At 38.5% G+C, this 18,390-nt stretch overlaps 1 protein-coding gene across 1 annotated transcript in view; it reads right to left on the reverse strand.

Annotated features, from left to right (window-relative positions):
• KPNA1 (karyopherin subunit alpha 1) overlaps nt 1-18,390 on the reverse strand; it is a 51,122-nt gene that overhangs the window by 7,969 nt on the left and 24,763 nt on the right. Inside the window, exons 7-11 of the mRNA XM_074534812.1 lie at nt 15,845-15,933; nt 14,477-14,576; nt 13,737-13,900; nt 12,528-12,606; nt 10,214-10,339 (exon numbers count right to left, since the gene is read on the reverse strand). Of these exons, the coding sequence (XP_074390913.1) occupies nt 10,214-10,339; nt 12,528-12,606; nt 13,737-13,900; nt 14,477-14,576; nt 15,845-15,933 (558 nt within the window). The remainder of the gene's footprint in view (nt 1-10,213; nt 10,340-12,527; nt 12,607-13,736; nt 13,901-14,476; nt 14,577-15,844; nt 15,934-18,390) is intronic.

Here is an 18,390-nt window from a genome sequence, read left to right on the forward strand (position 1 = left end):
ACTGGTGCTGGAGATACCTGTGACTGTGCTCATAGAGAGTGAGAGCAAAGTGTTTTCACCAGTGAACTTCAGTTCTCATCAGATGGAGAGGAGAAAGGGGACTTGTCAGCCTACCCTTGGCTTTATGTGAGTCCAGAGAATTGTATACAAGGATGTTGTTGAGGCAGAAGCCCTAAGAAAAACAATGTGTTCCAGGATGTCAAGCACTGCCTACTGAAAGGTCTTGATACAGATCTAGCATAGGGATATTTGAGGGCATTAGGATTTTACTATTGTGGAAAAAAGTAAAAAAATATCTCATTGTCACTTCTTAAATCCTCTCCCCAAATCAATCCTTTTACAGGAGATTCATTTCCTTAGAAAGTGTATTCTCAAAACCAACTTCTATAATAAATACTAAAATCAGAGTATGTTACATGATAGTGTGCAACTACATGAGCACACTTTATCGGAGCGGCAGTAACTAACACTTGAGTCTTCTTACTGCCAAAAAAAAGTTACCTTAAAAGGTTTCAACTTAAAACTTGTAAAATAGTAAGACAATTCCAAAATAAAGGGAACTAGCAACAGCAGGGCAATTAAGTGGGAGAAACACAAAAGATTGTTACTGTTTTTCTTCAGGCTCAATCAACTTTGAACCCATTGCTTCAGTGCCTGAATGCTTCAGTTCAATGGGTAAAATTATTCTTCTTGAGAGTGGAGAAATACACATTTGAACCCTCAGAAAGAACTGAATCCAGATCTCCCATCTCTTGGCTGAGTGCTCTTATCTCTATCTCTATTGTGTAAAAGGCTGTGGGGACCTTGCTTCGTTTCTGCTCTACAATGAAATTGGCTATCTTTACCCAAGCAGAACAAGTTAAAGCACCACAATGAATCACAGCCTCTCATAAGGCACTTCTCTGAAAGAGACTGACTCAAGAGAGATCATTACCAGTCAATATACTTTTATGTTTTCTGCTGCCTGACACGCTAAATATAAGTGTTGCCATCTCACCCTGGCATGAGTCTGAGTGAAAGGTTCTCAACTCTCCCCCTGTAACACCACAAAGCTTTTCCACTAGCAGCCTCTCAAACAATTGAAACTCTAAGAGCTCAGGTTTAAGAAAAAAAACCACATTAACTAGGTGAGAAAATGATCTGCTTTAACCTTAATATCTTCGCTAGATTTCAAAAGTCTAGTTAAGCTCAGCAAGGGAGGAAACAATAAAGTACCAATGCAGAGTAAGTGCTAGGCAGCATCTATATTTACACCCTATGACTTGCAGCCTGCCCACAGCAGTTACACTTGAAAGCACACTGGAATGCCTAAGGATTCCCATCTCTATGATATTTTATGTGGGAACAACAGTTACTGTGGAAACAGGTCCTGTTTCCCTTTCAGGTAAACTTCTTTTAAGTAATAAAACAGTAAATGCTAAAACAGAATTTGATTTAGTGAGGGGGTTTCTTGTTGTTGTTTTTTGGTTTCTTGTTTTTTAAGAAAAGCAAGCCTCAGGCAGAGCAAAGCCCTAAAGAACTGTGGCAGGATGAGGCACTTAAAACTTCTAAGGACTTAGACCGGCTTAATTCAAATTACTTTACTTGTTTAGCATTCCTATAATGTGTGTGCCTGATATGGAAGTGTGTTTAAGACTAAAGAAGTGTAGTGCATAGAAAATGCTCAAGATAAGTATAGCTTTCAAACAAAAGGAAGAGAGTTAAGGGATTTCTGTTCAACAAGAATTTGAAAAACATGAAAGAAATAAAAATGTTTTAGGCTGCCACTACTAGGCACAGAGGTGCTATCTACAAAATGCATTAGAAATCTCTTTTTTGCATAATAGGCAATCCAAAGCCCATTCTTTAATACATTAAACTAACACAGAAGTTTTTGCCCAGCTGCATCCATTGGTATTTGTTGGAACTGAACCCCATCTGGAGTTGTAATTACAAGTCTTTCCGAAAACCAAAACTGATTTTTAACTGAAATTGAATTTTAATTGAAATATGAACTTTCAAACTTAATTTCTAATGCTCAGTACTTCAGCAAACCTGACACTCGCTTCTTAAGTGTCAACTTTTCTATGTTTGGTTTGGGGTGTGTATGCTGTTTTGGTTTGGGGTGGTTTTTTAATTGTTGGGATCCCAGTTGTATAGTCCTCTAGGAGGGTTGCCTGTCTCTTGGAAACACTCCACCTGTCTTATTTTAATCAAGTTTCTTCACTTCACAGGATTGGATTTTTAAAGAGTGAAGCTAGATTACGAAAATGAATTTTTCATTACACCTGCATGGATGTTTCATCGAAATATGTTGTTAGTTGTTGGTAGGGAGGTCTTCAGCCATAGGATATTAAATTCATATTTTGAGCCCTGTGAGAATCTGCTTCTCTCCCTTTGGGTTCCCACACCTAAATCACTTGTGATATGCAAACACACACACACTTTTAGTGTGCACATGCTGGCACCACATGCCCACATATCATCCATCACATAAATGTGAAAGCAAACAAGTCTTAGACTGTGATATTTTTCCTGCTCCTGCAACCTCTCACATTAACAAATCAAAAAACAGTCACCATATAATTGGCAGCTGTAAATACAGCCCTACTGCTCTGATCTCCCCCTCCTGGCAGGAAATTTTAGTTCCAAGTGCCTTCTTTTCCAGTTACCTTGTTTATTTGTTCAATTTACAACTGCTTCATAAAAAACTAAGCAAATACTTGTAAGCTGAAACTATTTCACACTATGGCATGGGTACAAAGAACACTGCCTTCCTAGAGGCAGAGAGGAAGCACTTCAGATCTCAGTTCTAGTGAACCTTTATTGTTGACACAGACACCTAAGCCTATCCTCCAAGCTGTGTTTGAAGCAAACTTCTAGCCAGTTTACACAAGGCTGTTATTGCCATCAGGAAGAACCTACAGTATAATGAGCAGCACCTTGTTGAGTTCTCTCCTGCTTTTAGGATCTGTCAATCTTAAAAAAACCAAAACAAAGAAAGAAAAAACCAAACAGACCAACCAGCCTCCCAAAGGCAGTTAACACACCACTGACTGCTGTGGGTTTCAGCCACAATACAGAAATTAAAGGTACTCTAGCTCTGTTTCCCTCAATGTGGTATAAGGTATGCAGAAGCCTGAAAGCAGATTTTGTACTTAAACACAAAGTCAAACCTGAAAGAGATTAATCTTTGACTTTCTCTAGTCTGCAAACTAATATGACCTTGTCAGCAATGCAGTATTTTGCTCTTAATGAATATACTTCTTAAAGTTCTACTACAACAAACAGCATGATAAGATTCTGAGGTTACTTATGCCAACTATGACATAAACTCAACACACTGTATATTTAAGGTAACTTGATGCCTGTATAAACCACAGCTCTGTGTGAATCATGTAACTTCTTTTCCATATCCCCAGCACTGCTTTTGGAGTCGTCTCCAGTGGTCTTTTTGGAGAAGAGCCTCTGACAAACCTGAGCTTGTAACTTTTACCACATTTTGTAAAAATGCATTTCATTCCAGAGTTTTTAAAACTGACACAAAATATATCATTTGCTACATTTGCCCGTGTCACTCTTCTGCAAGGTTAAGAAACTCTGGAGGAGGAAAAAATATGGCACAGATCCTGTGGCTACCATGCCTACCCATACTCAGACTTCCAGATGTTCTTGTGAAAATTTAAGGTATGTTAGAAAAGAAGTGAGAAGTATCTTAACCTGTCAAGAGCAGAGAACTCCTATGATGTCTTCACTGTCAGACATGGAGGATTGTGTCTGATGTACTGCCCTCCACAGCTTTTCAACGGGTTGCGGAGTTAAGGCACAGAACATTTTCTGAGGTATGTGATAGCCTTTCATACCCTTCAGAAGGGTCCACAGTCAGGATTAAGCTTCAGTTGTGCAGTTCTCCTTCTGACTCCCAGGAAGATGTAGTTCCCCTTCTCCCTGACTGGGGAAGCTATCCACTGAAGTACAGCAAAGCTGTATACAAACTAGGAAATTAACAAACAAAAACTATACTTAGTGACAATCACGACTGCATCAGGATATACACATCCACCCCAAACCTTGAAAGCACAGAAATAAAGAGGGGAAAGACTGCTGCATTCCACCACACTTTTCTGTTGCCTAGGCACTGTTGATAACACACTCTGAAAGGCTTTCACTTCCACCTTTGGTGGGGAAAAAACCCCACACGTCCTGTGCTTTAGTAAGAGCCACCAAAGAAAGTTCAGCACGCACTTTCACACATTTCATGCATGTTAATTTACATTGCCTTAATGCTAGAAAGAGTTTAGTTTTTGTGTTGGACTGCAAATCTAATAGTGATAGGCTGCTGCCTTATCTTTTAGAAATGGCAGTGAAAGCCTTTGGAGTGTGCTACCAAACAGCATCGTAGGCAGTATGAAAGTGGAGATGAATATAAAAGTCCTTCCCTCTGACTTTATATTTCTATACTTTACAGTGGGTGGATGGAGGGAGTGTAACCCAATGCAATCTTAGACAACACTAAATATAGTTCTGTCCGTTAATATTGCTTAGGTAAAATACCTATTAGATTCATCAAAATATTTTAATGTCTTCATGGTGTGCAGAAGGGATTGCTAGATTATGGCTTGAGCACTACCCAAAGTTCCACAGCATTTCAACATCCCAACTGTTCTGAAGCAATAATCCACTAGTTAGATCAGCTGGTAACTTGCAAAAATGTGGGTTACTATGCCAGGCAGACGTGAAAAAAATTATCATATGCTGTGGCTAAAGATTGTGCATGTTCAAAATCCAGTGAACACCACAGAGAGCGGAACAGATCTGCTCCAGTTTATGACCTCTAGTAGTAACTATTGAGCAATTTACAGGGACTGAGAAGAAAGGAAGGCAAATAATTTAATTTAGAGCTGCATCTAGTATCTTAGTATCACAGAATTCCTTTTGTAAGGAAGACCAGTTCTCAAGAAGTAAGGTTTTAATTCATCACAATGTGAAATTCATGTAGAGAAAGGAAAAAATAACCTACCTCAACTCACAGATGAAACAGGTTCACCCATAAACTTAACTAAATCAAGTATTCATCCCAGATGGGAATTATCCTTTATCATCACAGCAATTAACAACAGACTACACTTTTATTCTCCATTTTAGCTTGTGACCATCTTCAACAAACATTTGACCAAACAGCATTTTTTAACTTCAGAAGTCCTTTTTTTTTTAAAGTGCTTTTCAGCTCAAATGTTTACAATGATTTTGCCATTAAATAGGAGTCATCTGAAGTAATACCTCAAAGGCATTTTCAAAGAAATTCAGATTTATCAGCTCTGGAGCTGAAAGGAGGCTTCCTCACATTTTGTATCTTACACAACATTCTCTAGGTTGAAACTAGAAGCTAAAGAATCAAGGGTCCTTCTGGAACTTGTTACACATCTGTGATGGTACTTTCAACACAAGGTGATCATTGCAATCACACCTGCAATTGCCAATTTTACTTACAAAGAACACTGACTTTGAGCTCTTCAATCAAGCATGTTTTTAGCACTCTCCACTGTGCTTCACTTCACAGCTTTCTCTAATGAGCCATTTTCTGCAGTTCCAAAAATCAAGGCCTCATGATGGACACAATTTGCAGTATGTCACCATTACCAGGATAGTTATATCCCACTCACAATCAGAAAAGCTGGGTTTTAATTTCATTTTTGTAACTGTCAGTATAGGGTATATGCACTAAGAGCAGTCATTTTTTCACTACAAAGCAAGTGTGAGCTTGGAGTCTGAATGCAGATCAATTACTCTGAATGGGGCCTGAGGGACTCCTAAATGAAATACAGCTTTCACTTTTGAGAAAATGCTTCTTACATTATTTTTCCCTGGACCTGCATAACACATCAACACAGTTCCAATCTTTTCTGTGACATATCCTAAGGCAGCTACTTTTAAGCTGGATTCTTTTAAACCTACATGTATTCTAGTGATTTGTTTGACACATTTTTCTTCTTGATACAAGATTCCTGAGAAAGAGAACTTCTATGCAAATAACCACAAGTATTTTTCTGTGCAGATTTAAAGGGCTTTTTTTGCACTTTTAGAGAGTTGCTGCTAGAAATGAAGATGCAATACTAATGGCTCATAGCATTAATTTCCCTCTCCCTTCTGACCTCACCTTTTCAAGTCACCATGCAATTCCAATCTGTTCTCAATAGAAAGGCAGCTGATCTGTGATAAAATGTCCCAAAACATTTTAAAACTGCTGAACACACACATGCATAGACTAATGATTTTGTTCAGGTAGATGAGGCAAAATCTGTTTTAACAAAGGAGAGATTATTTTATCCTCACTCATTTTCAAATACAGGTGTGATAACAGTTAAGAAGACCAAGGATTACCAGGGATACAGACAAGACTCTTCAGCTAAAGCCTCAGTTGTGCCTGAGTAGTGAATACCAAGTGTATGAGTACTGTGCAAACAAGTACAGGCATCTACTGAAAACAGGACAATGTGGTACAGAGAAGTTACAAAAAAGTTACAGAAGTGAATACACTACTGAAATAGCTTCTGGTGCACTAGAATTCAAGTTACTTCTAGGACTCTTCATAACTGTATCTTCAGTAGATCAAGAATATGAAAACCAGAGATACCAAAGTTTTGAAAAAATGCTCTAACAACAAACTACTTTCCATTATCACTTCTGATATGTCTTTATGGAATGACTTGTATAGGTATCTGGCTTTTTAAAGCTCTTCTTAAGTTTGGAACATCCCTATACAATCACACATCCTGAAACAACCCTCCAACAGACTTGAGAAAAGACACAAACTTAAGACAATATATTTCGTTGTACTGTTCCTCAGAAAATACTATTAGACTTTCTAGAAAAAGCACAAATGCCCTTCTAGAGAAAAATACTGTATTTCAAAGGTGGGTGTTGAAGAGACAAAGAGCAAAGAAAGAAGAAGAAGAAACACAAGAAATACAAAGGCAAAAACATTTTTACCTTGGTACAAGCAGCAGTAACTACCTTCTGGGCACTGCTGCTTGCACAGCCATTACAATTGCCGATGTGGGAAAAAACCAGTGGTACAGTTGCTGATTTCACACAGCACCTTTTGTTAGAAATTCAGATAATCCACAGATTAACACACAAACCACCATAAAAGCAGAATCAAAATTCTTGGAGCTCTACCAAGGTTAGATTGAGTAACCATATCATTCTCTGTATCTGACAAAATACATGACCTCCAGCAGTAAAAACAAAATCCTGACCAAGAAAGTCAGAGTAAATACCACTGCAAGGGGTTCCTTTCCTCACAATCCCATTTCCATCTTAGTCACATCTTTACATCAAACAAGAAGGACCTACAGAGCTTTCCACCTTTCTAAGTTTTTGGGTTTTGCCTACTCATTTCCTAACATAAGGATCTCTGAATGTTAGATGAGCACTCACTCTCATTTTCAGGAATTTCAGGTATCTTAGCAAAGACTGAAATATCTTTCACAAAGGTATTAACCTTATCTCCTATGCCTTCTGAGATGAAGTCCTTACTGAAGGTATTACAGCTTTATGCTTGCCCGTTCAGCAGCTGAAAGTTCTTTGCAGGGGAGAACGTAAACCAAAAAGATTTCAAGTGTCACGTGCAAAGGATGCAATACACTTATTCCTCAGGAAAATTATGCAGCCTTTTCATAGTCTTGTGCAAGTTTTCTGCAAAAAGAGAAGTAACTCCACCCCACAGGTGAAGAGAGTTAACCACTTCATGCTAATTCTGGTCATACAGAATAAGTAATCCAGAGTCATCAGTGTAGGAGCAGCAATCAGGCTGCCTTCCAAGGAAAACTGAGGCAGCAATGATGCCTTGGCTACTTTTGCCAATATATTAAGAGGTTTGGTTCACTTTCTGTGTAAACATTGTTTCTTCCAGGTTACTTGTAAGACAAATATTTCCAGAGTTTAATATTTCTGACATTTATTGCCATTCCTCAAAGAATAAATGCCTCCTGCCAGACTTTCATTTTCCCTCTGCAATCTCTGAAAATACTTTATGTATTCAATGAAGGGGAAAAAGAATTGAAAAACGTAACCTCAGAACTAAATTTTATTTACATGAGACTGTTATTCAACTGCCTTGATAGAAACACTTGTATTTATCAGATAATGCCTGGTTTCAGGGCCAGGTTGGATAGGGCCATGAGCAACTTAATCTAGTGAATGGCATCCCTGCCCAAGGCAGAGGGGCTGAAACTGGATGATCTTTAAGGTCCCTTCCAAACCAAGCCTTCATGATTCTATCATTCACTACAATCTCTTTTTCCAACACTTCTACAAAAGAGAAGGAATGAGGCAATGCTCTTTGTATTGGGTTTGCATGGCAAGGTTTTGGCAGCAGTTGGGGGAGCTACAGGACCAGCTTCTGAGAAAAGCTGCTAGAAGCTTCCCCCTGTCTGACAGAGCCAATGCCAGCTGGCTCCAAGATGGACCTGCAACTGGCCAAGGCTGAGCCCACCAGAGACTGTAACAGCAGTTCTGTGATAATTTTTCCCCTTCTTAAATGAGTTATTGGGCGTAAGTAATTGCAGCCAGAGAAGAGAGGAGTGAGGATATGTGAGAGAATCAGCCCTGCAGACACCAAGGTCGGTGCAGGAGGAAGGGCAGGAGTGCTCCAGGTGCCAGAGCACAGATTCCCTGCAGCCTGTGGTGCAGACCATGTGAGGCAGGACACTCTCCTGCAGCCCATGCAGGTCCATGGGGGAGCAGAGATGCACCTGCAGCCCATGGAGAAGCTCACACTGAAGCAGGTGGATGCCTGATGGAGGCTGTGACCCCATGGGAAGCCCACACTGGGGCAGAGCCCTGGTTGGACTTGTGGCCCTGTGGAGAGAGAAGCCCACCCTGGAGCAGGTGTGCAGGTGGGACTAGTGACCCCAGAGAGAACCCATGCTGGAGCAGGCCAAGGACTTCCTGCCCCGAGGCAGAAGCAGCAGCAGAAACAACTTGTGAAGAACTGATTGTACTCTGCACTGCCAAGGAGAGGAGGAAAAGAATCAGGGATAAAGTGAAGTCCACAAAGGAGGGAGGGGGTGGGGGAAAGGTGCTTTCAAGATCAATTTTACTTCTCATTATCCCACTCTGAATTTGACTGGTAATAAATTCTAATAATTTCTCAAATTGAGTCTGGATTTGCCTATGACAGTAATCGGTGAGTGACCTCTCCCTGTCCTTAACTTCAACTCATGAAACTTCCCTTTTATTTCCTCTCTCCTGACCAGTTGAGAAGAAGAGTCACAGAGCAGCTTTGGAGGGACACCTGACATCCCACCAGGTCAAACCACATCCCTGAAAGACAAGCAAAACATTCCCTAGTACAGCTGTTCTTGAACAAAACTCAGGGAAAACAAAATATATTGAGCTGTTTCTTCTTCATCTAGCCAAAGACTTTTCTCTGAGGAAAAGATATTCCATCTCTCATTTATACCACCTGGAGACAAGTCCTGAGAATTCTTCCTGATGGCTGACACTCAGTCCAGACTCAGAACAATGATTTGATCTTCTGGAGCCTAACTGTAATTACTGACGTAAGGGAGTGGGACTCATTTGCTGCTGTGTGCTACCACTTAATATGAAGGGATTACAATGTTTAGTGTAATCAGAAAGGGCAAATACCAAGACATGTTAGACAGCCTCTATTTCTGTTCAGTTCTATAAACAGCAGATTTAGATTTGGCTAAGCATACATGCCTATAATGGGGCACTGTAAGGCCCATTTATGGAAATTATAAAAGGAATTATAAGGAAATATTAACAGAAATAAAATACTTTCAAATGTATGTCTGTGTCCAATGGTGAAAACCAAGAAATATGTGAAATCATTTGAGTCTGAAAGTTTGTAGCCTATTCTTTTCATACTTGAGAATTTCTGTATCTTAGTGACTGTCAAAAGCACAAAGCAAATTATTTAAGATGAAATTTTCTTGAGCTTAGCCATGTTTTGGTATTTTCTACCATGACTGTCTCCCCCATCCCCCCTTATAATGTGTAGAGGATTAGAAACTTAAATTATTTGAATTTGCAGATAACTGGGCCACTGAAATAGTCTAATTACACACAGTAATATCCTTCTTGTATGCAATTACATATCTGTGACAATGCATTCACACAAATATGCACTTTATGCACAAAAAAATCACCTGTGTTCCTTCTAGTCTGCAGGACAAAAATTACTGATCATAGCTGAAAAGCTTACCTGGATCTGGGCTTTGTTTCCAGCTGTTATATTAGATATTGTCCAGCATGCTTCCTTTTTGATAGATTCTTTTGGGCTGCTTAGCAAGTGCAGCAAACTCTGCAGAGCTGAACAATTCAGAATTACCTGAATACAACAGGAAAAACAAAACAAAACACACCATAGAAGAAATTTAGGATAAAGAATCACAGGAACAAGGAGTATAATGTCTTGAAAATATAAAAAGCATACCCCATTAGATGGTGGCAGGTTTTTTTTAAAAAACCACTAAATATACACACCAAAAAAAAAACCCACAGCAAGAAGTAAGAAATAAATTTTGCAGGAAAACTAAGGAGCAAAACTACCAACTTTTTCAGGTAAGACATTACACATTCATAATGATTTCAATGTGATCTGAAAACAAGAAGATACTAAGCACATTATGACCAAACAACAATAAAATTATGCTATTTTCCTGTATTTTTGCACAACTGTAAGCACCAACTACTTCTGTTTCCACATCTGCTGGCACTGCAGTGCAGAGTCTGACCAGTGTTGTATGCAGTGACATTATGAATGAACAATTCTTATTTTAAAAATTACAAAACTTGCAAAAATCTTACAATTTTACAGTGGAGAAAAACTGCAACAAAATTTCCTTTTCCTAAATGACCAAAGTACAACAGAAAACACCCCAGACCTTGGATGTTACAAGACAGCACCCTTGATGATGTCATGTGTGATAGTGAAAGACCTGTTAAAATGGCATAACATAATTCAATAAATGAAAAATGAACAATCTTTTTTTTTTTTAAATTTAATTCTAACTTCCAACAATCAAGCCAAAAATTGAGAGAAAACACCAAGAAGCACAAGAGTTTTGCCTTGTGTGGCAAAAGCAGCACCTTGGAAACCACAGTGTGGTACAGAATTTTACAAGAAATACTCCAGTCAAGCTGAATCATGTTCATGACTTCTGATTATGGAATCTGAGGACTTAATTCCCTTGCTTGCATTACTCCATAGTCTCAAATTCTTTATACTCCCCACTAAGATTAAAATAGCAAAGATTATGGTTCAGGATTTTATCAGGTATCTCCTGGGACACATTTTTTTTTCTTCACACCTACTATCCCATGGTTTAAGCCATGTTCAAGCACTGCCAATTGTTATTGGCTGAAAATGAAAGAAAAAGTAAAAGCAAATTTGTGCCCCAAGGTTTTACAGAGAACAGTTCTTGAAGAACTTGTACATTGCATTCATATTCAGAAATGTATCGGCTCTCAAAGCTGGGCTCTTCCTTCTGATTACTGACTTTTACATCCATCCTGTATCACTTTTTAGCATCCAGCACAACCTGCAGGCAGGACTATCAAACTATCCTACCTATATAAGCTCTCTAGAATTTTAGGAAAGCTCATGGTATAGTCCTTGGAAAAAATCGTGCACAACAGAAACGTTTAAATTATTTTTAATTAAAATCTAAGATTTATGCAGTATTTAATAACCTGTATTGCATGTGAATTAGTGATCCCTTGTGGTTTTATCTTTAACAACATTATGAAATCCCACCTCAATCATTCTTTATGACTGATCTGCAAAACAAATGCCACTGAAAAAAACACAACAATGCTTCTGCAATTCAGCTACACAAACTATATTATAGCAATCAAAAAATCATGTTATCTTCCTCCTAGGAATAAGACACTCCTAGGAATAAAACAGTGCCCTGATGCTGCTAACTCATCTTGAACTCTGGTCTCAGACCTACAGAAGTGCCCCAGTGACAGCCCAATGCCTCTGAAGCACCAGAATTCCTGCCTTCCAGTTTAATTCCAATACAGGGGTGGGAGTCACTGCCTCCTACCTATGCCTCTCAAAAAAATGTCCAGACACAGCTACATACCACCCAAAATATGACCAGACATTTGTTTTTCATCATAAATATGACATATTTTCATCATATATATGATAGATTAATCACAGATTGGCAGCAGCACTGAATGAGACAGGCCTTTGATAGCACTACCAGCATACATCACTCAGCACAAAATTCAGCCTAAGAGCCAGATTTGCTTTAAATAAACCAAAAACTTCCCACCCTTGAGAGAATTGCACAGCTGCCCACAAATCCCAGACACAGCTACCTAAGAACCATCACCAGTTCAGAACCAAACAGAAAATCAGAAAACCACCACACTTTGAAGCAATTCATGTCATCAACCTTCACTTTCAATCTTCAAAAGGAACAGGAGGAGGTACTGGTGGACAGGTTACCACAATTAACAGAAAGATGAACTGCAGTGCAACACAAGAGAAAGTTCATCCATACCTGGGTCTGGATATCATCTCCTGTAACAATGTTTCCCACAGCTCGTAAGGCAGGAGATACAACTTTGTAGTCATTATGCCTAAAATTGACAAAGAAAAATGTAAGTATTAACCTTCCTCCAGCATCACATTGTCAAGGAAGGAACATTTATCAGCCAGGGGAAATCTTCCCTGATAAATCTGACTTTCACTACTTAAATCAACACTCTGATTTTAAACTAATGGCAATCTTTCTAAGGTTTCTAAATATTTAGACTTTTAGATGTCATGCAGCAGCATAAAAATAAAATATTTAAAGAATAAAAGTATTTCAGAGTACTTCCAAGCATCCTTGGGAGGAAAAAGTAATTATCTTTAACTACAAAATACACTTAATGTAGTATGCACAAAGGCCATGAATGAGACAGAAGAACAGGGACAGAAGTTGTGTGTTTAACCCATCAAACCCTGTTTATTATCTTCCATCATCATATGCATCCCTTCATCTTCATTGTTAAATCAGAACTGGAACAGGAAAGATGAAGTAAGGAATGTTTTTCTCAAATCAAAACTTCTTTATAAAAAGCTACTTAGAGGTAATATGTTCCAACCATTAATCCAGCAACACATTTGCTGTAATGTTAGAGGCCTTAATTGTCTTTTTATTTACATCACTGAAAACCATTATTCCTTGTTCTTAGGCCATGTCCTGACCTTGGATCGGAAGCAATGGCTTTGAACAAGGTCAGTCTCTGTGACCCCAACTCTCACAGCTACACTTTACTGACCAAAGTGTGCATCTACTCTTCTACAGTAAGGGTTGAAGAAATTATTTGTATTTCAAGCCCCTGGTACTGTCAATTCTAATAAAATAAACTATCCTTTATATTTTTATCTTTGGTATCCTTTAGGTAATTTCCTTGTTAAGTAACTATAATATGGACTTCAATGACACAAGGCAAATTCCAATATATGTTATAGATTTTCCAAAAATGTATCTCTTAGGTGCAGGAAAATATCTCTTAGGAAACAGCAAAATTAGTACAAGAAAAATTCCATTGCTTTTGTTACTCATGACAAATAGAGAACACTGAACAGACAGGTAAAATTAAAACTCAAATCTTGCTCTTTGGAAATCACAACATTTCAAGATCTATTTAATTAAACTCCTTATTGTTATAATCTTGATGTCAGGGAAAAGAGTGACGCTTGCTTGCAACAGATTTCTTACATCAGCAGTTCCACAAGTCTTCTGCAGACTCCTGCATCAATCACAGCCTGGATTTTATCATTGGGGCCATCAGACAAATAGGACAAAGCCCAGCAGGCATCAGCTAATACATCTGTATCATTGACAAAGAGCAGCCAGGAAAGCACACTAAGACAAGGTGAAACCTGTAAGACATTAAGAGCAGATACATAAAATTAAAACGGCCAGAAGACCTATTATTAAGTCAGCTGATTTTGTATGTCATTATTGGATTTGGCACTGGCATCTTAAGATTCAATACTCAGATAATTTCAGACCTAGCCAGCACTTCTATGCATGACTGTAGCTATACAAGCATGTCTCCAGAAAAGCAGCACAGCAACTCTTCGGCCTCTACAGAAGGACTGCCAGTGAAACTCAGACTTGTCCACTAAGATGTTACTTGTTACTAAGATGTGCCAGGTGCTGCTCTACAGCAGCCAAGATGTGCAGAATTTTCTTCTGCCATGGGACAGTCATCTCCAGTACACAAACAGTAACAAAAAGGTACAGGGCAGCTGTGTTAGAACACAGTGGTTGTGAATGTCTGCCCAAAGGACTAAACAAAAAACTTCAAAAAACTTCATCTGAAAGACGGCCATCAAATATTTCAGAATTTCTCTGATGAAGCATTCCTTCTGTTTTGTTTAAGTTTCACCACCCTAAACTAATAATTTGCTTATCACCACTTCACAACACATTTTCTTTCAAGCATCTCTTACCTTGGCAAAATCAGGAGGAGGATTTTTCCCTCTGCAGAGGTTGGACAGAGCCCATACAGCATTTCGGGTCATAGTGAGACGATTCTGTTTTGAAAGCAATCTAAAACAAACCAAAAAAAAAATCCAACCCTTGCTTTTAAAAAATCAAAGCCAGGCAAAACCCTGTTAACCATTAAATTTAACTCTTTTTAACATACACCAGGGCAAAATATGATAGTTTTTTCCTATGAAAACACATCCTAAAGAAAATCATCCTTGATGGCTACTAATACACATGCTAGACACAGGAACAACAAGAACAAGAACAGTAAACATTACACTAAATTTCACTCAAATGCTTAGATACTGACGTGGCAGATTAACAGTCAAAAGAGGTGCAGGAATTGTGACAAAATTATTCTGAGAAGGACATGCAGGTAGTTTTAAGAGAACTCTCATAGCCAAACTGCATTTTTATGTCAATCTCAGACTATGAGTCCCACTTTGGTTTAGGAAAATGCAGGAAGTTAAGACCTATTCTTCCCACAAGCATAACAATTCAGTTTCTTTTTCTCACAGCCATCTCCCACTGTACCAATGTCTTCATGAGAGTAGTGGAGAATTTCCCTGCTGCAGTCTGCAAAGGACAGAGACTGAGCAATTGTAATTTGGACCTGACAACACAAGATGGTGTCATTGGCTCAGCAATAATATGCTTCTTAGGCAGAGGATCACCAAGATAATGAGCAGGCTAGAGAAATGACACGCAGTGGGACGTCAGCGACCTGGATTTGCTCAGCCTTGGAAGGAGATGGTGTGAGAGGAGACTCAACTGCTGCCAGCAGCACTTGGACAGGTGGATACAGAAAACAGGAAGGCAGATCCTCTAAGGTGCAAAGTGAGAGGACAAGAGGCACCATCAGGAGGCAAAACACAGAAAATTCTGATTAGGTATCAGAACACTGCGTTTCACCACGCCATGGTCAAATACTGCAACAGGTTACCCCAGGTAGTTACAGAACCGGCTTTTGATGTTCCAAATTTGACTGGTTAAGTAGTTGAGCAATCTAATCTGATCTCACCTGCTATGAAGAAAGGCTTTGACTAGATGACCTCCAAAGGTGCCTTTCAATTTAAATTATTCTGTGACACTAAAATAAGCCCAGACATCCACCCACACTGTAGAATAAAATAGTTCCAGCTTAGCTGCTTCTAAAACATGTTTGCATTTTAGCTTCATTTAAAAAGTAGTTCAGGAGTCCCCTTTAAAAACTGTGATTAGTCCACAGAAAAAGAAAACAGTATTATTATTCCTCAAGGCAAACCCCAAATTTCAGTCATATAAGACACTCAAGCAAAATTCTGAAAAACATATTAAAACAAACTTACTGCAATAAAGGGGGCAAGATATTACAGTCCAAAACATAGTCTCTGCACATAGTGCTGTCTCCAGCAATGTTACCAAGAGCCCATACTGCCTGCAAGGAAAAACAGAATAGTAATTGCTTTTATTCTCAAAATTCTACCAGTTTAACATATGTAATAGAGTTGGGAGATAATCTGTTCTCTCTGTTAGGTCCTGGACAATGTACAGAAGGGGAATGCATTCTGGTTGCATATTACATGTACACACTCCAGCGCATTATATGATTCAGGAATATTTGTGGATATCTAAGAAGAACACCATAACAGCAAATATGTATGTCTCCAAAGATTATGCAGGCAGACATACCTTTGCTCTGTCCAAAGTGTAGGAGATGAGCTCACCTCCACAGGCTTAGGAACATTCTAATTCTACCCTCCTTGTTCACACCTAATTTAAAACCAGATGTTTGTAGCACAGATCATGCCTCTACAAGTCTGTATCTACCCAAAAATGTTTGTGTGGAACAGCCACACATAGTATTTACTACAAATGCATAATAATAATATTATATATAAAATAATATATCTATTATTTATAAATATAATAATTGTTTACACAGTCATAGATAAAAGTGAGAATCTATGTTCAAGATAAATCAATATTCAGAATCAAAGAATTCAGGTGGGCTGGGACATAAATTCTTTAAAATAAAACTATATGAGACAGAACCAGTGTTGCTGATTAAGTCATATGCATGGCAAAATGTAAGAGCCTGGACATCAGTACTACCCTTAACTTCATTTTGAGAAGAGCAAAATTACCAGAATTAAAGCAGCATGAAATCCATCTTTTGTAATATGATGAGAATAAAAGATTTAATTGGTTTTGATTTATACATTTGGCCCAAATGGTGTTTTATATATCTCTGTCCACTAGTATGAGAGCTGTAACTTTAAAAAGTAGAAATAGTCTATGTCAAGTATAAAAGCAATTTTATGAATTCCACGCAAATTACAATACTTTGTCACACAAGAAAGCTTATGAAGTTCACATTTGCTATTTAGCAGAAGACTAAGTGTCATATCAAACAGATACATGTATCTGCTTATTTGGTTAGCTTATTTGGCTTTTGGCTTTAGATACATATAGCCACACAAGCACTGAAGTACTCCCAATTCTACATACAGAGGACAAAAGCAATCCTGTTTGTCATGGATAGCAGCTAAATGTCCTCCCCAAATTTCTCTTCAGTTGAAGACTATGTATTGAGCTGCAGTATAATGAGTTATAGTGCGTAACTATTTCTCCAATTGAACAAAGCAAGTTCCTCACACAAAATAAACATGTTCTTCCCTCTCTGTATACCTATTTAAAATAAAATGCTCCTCTAAAAAAACTGACAGCATTGCTAGTATTTTTTACCTAAAGGAAATTCTTGGATAATCTGAAATAAACGTATTTATTAATTTTCAATACGGTGTCAATTAATTCAAGGCATTAGGTTTCTCCTGTAAGATGTTTTTAAATGGTGGCAAAAAGATGCTACTTTCAAAAACAAGACTTCAACCACTCTAGAGGCCCAACTGCACTGGCAAACCCTGCAGAATGAATACAGCTAAAACCACAGGTATGTACAGAACGTGGATAGAGATGTCAGCTTGCTAGATACAAAATAAAAAGACAACTCCTCTATACCAGGACTACCAACAACAGCACAGGATCAGAGCCATTAAACTGCAGGTTGTGCAGAGAGCAGGCAACTGTTCTGGGGAAGGATTAGTTTGTTTTGTTTTCTACTCTGTTCCAGGCTTCTGCTGTCAGCCACAGTCAGAGGCAGGGCACGAGACTGTACTGAGCTGAGCTATGAAACAGCACAGCCATTATAAGTACACAATGCTTTCCCAAAACTGATCTTCATCATCATTTTTCATTCTAACTCTCATTCTTTTTACAACTATTGTGACAACAGTTTATCTAAAAAGTGTAACTTTGATTTGGCAGCCTCTTGGACTCAACACACAGAAGACAGCTACCTGAAAAATTTAGCTTAAGAGACAGAATATATGCCACCTCCTGCAAAATGTCACTCATGTCAGAACTTTAAGGAGCCACACCTGTTGTTCACTCCAATACTTGCATTTCTACAGCAAGGAGAAGCCTGAGGGATGAACCAAAGATTTCAGACAGTCCTAAATAAATTTGTGAATCTTCTGAAAACACTTTGCAGGGGGAAAAAGAATAATTCTCTTTCATTGAAGATGTGAGTGATTTTGTATGAAGGCACAGTTTCCTTGCCTGGACACCCTTACACAGGTAAAAAAACAAGGAAGCCCTATTTAATTTGTCTGTGGTCTTTGTTTCTGCCATTATAGCAATATCTATTTTTAAGGTTGACAGGAGTGATAATCACTTAATCCAAGAATCCATTCTGACCCTGAATGACTGACTGGCTTTGCAACAGCAAATCTCACATCAAAAAGTCTGACCAGAGAAGTCAAATAGCACCTTTACTTTCCAATTCTTCATTGTTTCATTGTTTTTAAGGCAAGGAAAGTCTGGTCACGTAGTC

This window comes from Zonotrichia albicollis, chromosome 2, assembly GCF_047830755.1.
Source record: "Zonotrichia albicollis isolate bZonAlb1 chromosome 2, bZonAlb1.hap1, whole genome shotgun sequence".
Classification (NCBI taxonomy): Eukaryota; Metazoa; Chordata; class Aves; order Passeriformes; family Passerellidae; genus Zonotrichia; species Zonotrichia albicollis.